Here is a 5,435-nt window from a genome sequence, read left to right on the forward strand (position 1 = left end):
GCAGCGTCTGCGCCGCCTTTGCCGACCGCGTGGCCGTGGACTACCAGGGACACTGCCAGGCCGTGGGCGTGCTCTCCGACCACAGCTCCCACTCCGAGTGCGCCTTCGTCAGCTGCCCCCAGCTCTCTGCCACCGCCTGCAAACCCATCCTGGCGCCAGGTGGGCCGGTCACTGCAGACAGGGGACAGTTCTCCAGGGCGATGCTTGGAATAAAACAGGCTTTAACATATTGTATGAACAGAAAGCATAAAGCCATGGCTCTGCTTAGGGCTAGAACCAGCCAGTATCAGGACTCAGATAAGTAAACCTGAATTGGAAAGACCTTGGCTTTAGGGGGATGCTCCTTCAGTCTCTTAGAGACTGGCAGCTGGGATGAGTTTGGGAGAAACGAATGAGCTCTGTGGTGTCCAGGGTAGGATGCTTCTAGGAATCTGATGAGTAATTTTTCAGAAGTGGCAGCACAGATTCCACATTGGAATGCTGAGCTGTCATCAGCATTGGGTTCCCAGAAGGGCAAAGATGGTATTTAGTTAGTTAGGAGACAAAGTAAAATGCCATATGTATTCACAGTACTGTGGAAGACAGCAGGAGTAGTTTTGCAGTGTGCTGGTTTGAACCAGTTTTTTATTGTTTCCATAAGTGCTTCCTTTATGAAACAACAACTAATCACAGGTAATACACAGAGCAAGAAAAGCTCTGTTCTTAAAATGAAAGTTTTATTTCTTTTTCTCCTTTCTTGCCCCCTTTGAAAAAGGTCTTTGTGCTTTGTAATCACATTTAGTACCGTAAATGTCACTCTGTGAATGTGAATTACATATAAGTTGGTGAGTGGATTTAATACACAGCCATGGATAGAAAGTTGAAATATTATTCCTTTGGTTTCTGACATGATGAGGAAAACCAGTAGGAGAAATATAACATCTGTCAGAAAAGCACTTTTTCTCCCTTGTTATCTAAAGCTTTTACTCTCCAACATGGTGTAACTGCAGAAATTAATCCTTGCAATGTGCATAAAGCTTCTGTCATGTCCTAGCTATATCAGTTCTTGAAATCCATCATTTCTGTAGGTGATATGCATGCATCCATACAAAATCTTGTGGTACACACAGTGCCTCCAGTTTTTAGCTTACAATAATGAAGGATCTTAAAAAGAGTGAAAGTTCATCATGTTGCTTGATGCTGATAGTAGTAAAAGTGTGTGGAAAGGTGACAGATTTTGCATTATAAATGTTTTCAATATTAAAATAATATTAGAAATGTGCAATTCTGCTGTCAAATTGAAACATTTACTTTGCTTTGGTAATTTTGCTATTTTCATGCTTAGTTAATATTCAGATTTTGACTCTTGCTTACTTAAAGGTGAAAAGACTACTTGTTTTTATTACTGAGATTTCTTTAATTCACATAGGAGCCTGCTGTCCACTATGTGCTGGAATGCTGAGAATCTTATATGACAAAGACAAGCTGGATAATTTTGCAAGGGTAAATAAGTTCAATCATGCCTAATGTTAAATGGTATATGAAAAGTCAAGTTACAGTGCACTTCCTCCTGAAAGGTCAACATGTTATAAAAACCATTATTTTTTATTTGTTTTTTGTGATTGTTGGGGTTTTTTTTTCCTTGTACTGCTTATACTTTCCTTTATTTCTTTATCTGAGTCATAAATTGAATTACAATACAAAGCAAAACAGAATTAGAGTAGACACAAACAAGCAGACACAGGTTTGCGGTTTTTAATACTGCAGTTTGCAGTTTTTGACTTGTAATAATGCAGACAAATTATATGGGAACAGCATCTATGATTCTACTGCTTTCCTGTCAGAGATTTTGTGTTTGTAGGTGCTGTGTATGTGTGTTGACCAATTTTGCTGAATAACAGTGTCTGCTGGGTCATGACAGCATCCTGGAGTGTTGTCCAGTTGTCATCTCTAATGGTACGAGGGACACAGTGGCTACTGCAGCTTCTCAGTTCATACATTACAGCATGTGACCGTGAAGAATTTTTAGTTTCTGTTAGAAGAAACCTTTCTAGTTAAAGAAACGTATTGGTCTTATTCAAGTAGTTGGTGATAACTTCTCTCACCTACTATGCACCCTAATACCTGGATTGTAATGTCTGCCTCTTTTAGTTCAGACAGCTGGTTCATGTGAGAAAAACCTACTTCAAATACTACAGAGTTCTATAAATCTAGGGCTGCTCTGCCTCTTGTTTTCCAGTGTGGGAGCACAAACCACTGTAACAGATAACCAGTTACATTATTTTGAGGTATGTGATACACAGACACACTAACCATGAACATGGACAACACCACATATCAAAACCACACAATATAAGAAGTAAATCTTTTTCCTCTTTCTTTCTTTCTTTCTTTCCTTCACTTTTTTCTTTTTTTTTTTTTTAATTTTTTTACATTTTTGGAGGGGTTGGTTTTCAGGTTTTTCTAGAATCAGTGAATCATTTCTTAGAATGATATTTTAGAAGCATTGAATCCTTTAGGTCTTTTGCTAGTATTTAGAGTAGAGTTTGGAACTGAGTAGTTTAATGGCTGAAACACATTTTCTGGCATGACATAATGTTATCAAACTGAGGAGGAGAATTTTCCATAATATCACTTCATCCACAGAGTTCTTTGTTTTCCTCCAGGTAACAAATAAAAAGCCGATAACGGTACTTGACATACTTGAAAAAATCCGCCTGCATGTGTCAGTGCCACAGTGTGATGTGTTTGGATACTTAAGCATAGAATCTGAAATTGTGATTCTCATCATTCCTGTGGATCAGAACCCCAAACCATTGCAGGTAGATGATGTTGTTATTTTATTTACCCAGCATTATTTTGCTTCACTTTTACATGTGTAGGATGGTGCTTGTTTCTCAGGCAGATATGTTGTGTGTAATTTGATTGCTCATGCCCTGTTATGTCCAACTTAGCTCCAACTTCTGTCTCCTTCTCTAGCAGAAATAGCCCAAATTGTTACCGTGACTTAGGAAAGAAAGTCTTGCCAGCCTGGTCAGCTCTCACTCCATCTGCAGCAGGTGCTGTCAGATTCCTGGGGGGAGGAGGACTCCAAAATCAGAGGCCGCCACTGCTTACCTCATTGGTGGCACCCATTGCTGAGCTAGACACTCCTCAACTTTCAAAGCTTTGGACCTCCAGATATTAAGTTTGTCAAGTTTAAACTTCACCAGAGGCAGCTTCCAATGCTTTTAAAGAGACTTATTACGAAATTCCTTTCTAGGGTGCAGTAGAAAATGAAGCGGAAAAAATTTCTTAACAGAAATTCATTAATATCATCATGTCAGTGGGGAAATGGAAACCTGCAGTTTCCCAGGTTCTGTTACTTCCATTCTTTTCTCCCTTTCCCATACACGAAATCAGTTATCTGTCATTTGGAAGAAAAATCCCAGGAAGTAGAAAATCTGGATTTTTCCACCATTGCAGACTTCAAGGAAGTAAGTTGGTCAATCAGGAAGGAAGTCCTCAGTTTTAGAGACACTTTCTTTAGTGATAATTCACTGTGGGCTTTTTTGCATCAACATTCAAAACATATCAACCCACACTAACTTGTATATAGCTTCCTTCCTTTTCCTTTTCTACTGCTCAGGGCTTCCACAGGAGTTTTCATAGTACCAAAGTCTATGATGAGACCTCTGACCTGTTTTCCAAGTACTCCCCAGAATTATATAAATCTTATGTGCTGATGGGAATATTTTTGCATTGGCATTTTACATGGTAAGAAGAGAAATAATAACTTTTTTTCCCCCCTCTAGATTGAAGCCTGCAATAAAGAGGCAGAAAAGATTGAGTCTCTGATCAATTCGGACAGCCCAACATTAGCGTCACATGTGCCACTGTCAGCTCTAATTGCATCTCAAGTACAAGTTTCATTTAGCATTTCTTCTGCTTCTGCTCAAGTGGTGCCTGCTCTGCACTCCCTGTTCATAAGCCTTCCATTCACCTTGGCATCAGCATTGAGATACTGCTTGTAACTGCTTGGGAAATATGCACCAGCACTGTGGCATTCGTATTGTGAAGGACTTTTGGAGTTGTTGATCACTGAACCAGAAAACAAAAAATGTGCAAGATTTGATGAACTTACATTTTTCAATGAAGGACTAAAAGTATTTGAATAATGTGAAAAGATTATTCTCTTATTCATAACTAGTGAGATGACTGTTTCAGCACAATTAGATTGTTTTCCATTGATCTTGGAAACATAAATATGCTCTGGAAGGTTCTAACATTATGGATTTATGATTTTGAGGAGAAGGGATCTTATAGGGTTTTTTCAGCCATGAACTAAACAGTGTTTTGAGTTTACTGAAGAATGCTAATTTTATATTATTCAGATGCATATCAGTGACAAAGAAAGCATGCACCTATTTTAAACATCATTTTTGGAAGAAACAGATTGCTGCTACCTAATTACCTTACCAAAAAATTAAGAGTTTATTCTCATGTAAATATGCTTCCATATTTTATTATGAAGAAAACTAACTAGCCCTGGGTCTATTTCAATAGACATCTTTCCTTGGACTAGTGAAGACTTGCAGGACTTTGGGCTCACTGCTTGTAAAATGACAATCAAGCTCTATGCTAGTACCTGACTTCAGTGAAGAGATGTGTTCTTTTTATAGTTTTGTACATTTCAGAATCTCATATTGGATGCAAAATGTAAAGAATCTCAGTATCTATATTTAAGTGCCATTTAAAATATTGCAGTATTTGCATGTTATCTAATGAAATTTATACTTTAAATGTTTATACAAACAGTATGTTTTATTACTTATTGTATTTTATGCACCTGACTTTACTCTACATGAAGTATTTTATATCAGTATTATGATAGCCAAGTTTTGAAGTATATACAGAAAAACTTATTTTTGCCAAAATGCTGAACTTTGAAAGAAAGCACTGAAAACTTTTTTGAACATGTATGTTGTAGCATGTTTGTAGCAATTATTTTCTGCTAAATCTTTTAAATGCAAAAGCATTAAAGCTTTTTATTTTAATAAACACTTGTGTCTTGTATCCTTGTGTAGAATGCATGTAATTCTATGGATTCAGCAAGACTGCATAGATTTCCTTTTCTCTCTCAAAATAAGCACTTAAAACTAACTGCAGTTACATACACACATGACTCACAGAAAATGTTCCCAAATAGATGTCAAGAGGGTCTCAAGGATGAAAGTGTTCTTGCCAAATACCTTGAGGAAAACTCATGCAAATAATCGTCCAAGTCTTGAAACAAAAAACTTGAGTATGTTGATAATCCATCTGTTTCTGAAATTTGTTATGTGTATTCTTTAGACTTGGACAGAGAAATAGAATGGATGCATTTTTGAAAAGCTTTTTGAACTGAAATGGCTCAGATGATAGCCCCAGAAGCTTCAAACAATTCAGATTGTTTGTTTTTTCCAAATCATTAGCAA

At 37.4% G+C, this 5,435-nt stretch overlaps 1 protein-coding gene across 1 annotated transcript in view; it reads left to right on the top strand.

Moving 5' to 3' along the window:
• Positions 1-5,034, top strand: part of RECK (reversion inducing cysteine rich protein with kazal motifs) — a 48,379-nt gene extending 43,345 nt beyond the window's left edge. The window contains exons 19-22 of the mRNA XM_031056959.1: positions 1-159; positions 1,409-1,482; positions 2,646-2,801; positions 3,774-5,034. The exon at positions 1-159 is cut by the window's left edge and continues 1 nt beyond it. Coding sequence (XP_030912819.1) covers positions 1-159; positions 1,409-1,482; positions 2,646-2,801; positions 3,774-3,992 — 608 coding nt within the window. The 3' untranslated portion in view covers positions 3,993-5,034. The remainder of the gene's footprint in view (positions 160-1,408; positions 1,483-2,645; positions 2,802-3,773) is intronic.
• The last annotated feature ends 401 nt before the right edge of the window (positions 5,035-5,435 follow it).

Source organism: Geospiza fortis, unplaced genomic scaffold, assembly GCF_000277835.1.
Source record: "Geospiza fortis unplaced genomic scaffold, GeoFor_1.0 scaffold104, whole genome shotgun sequence".
NCBI classification, from domain to species: Eukaryota; Metazoa; Chordata; class Aves; order Passeriformes; family Thraupidae; genus Geospiza; species Geospiza fortis.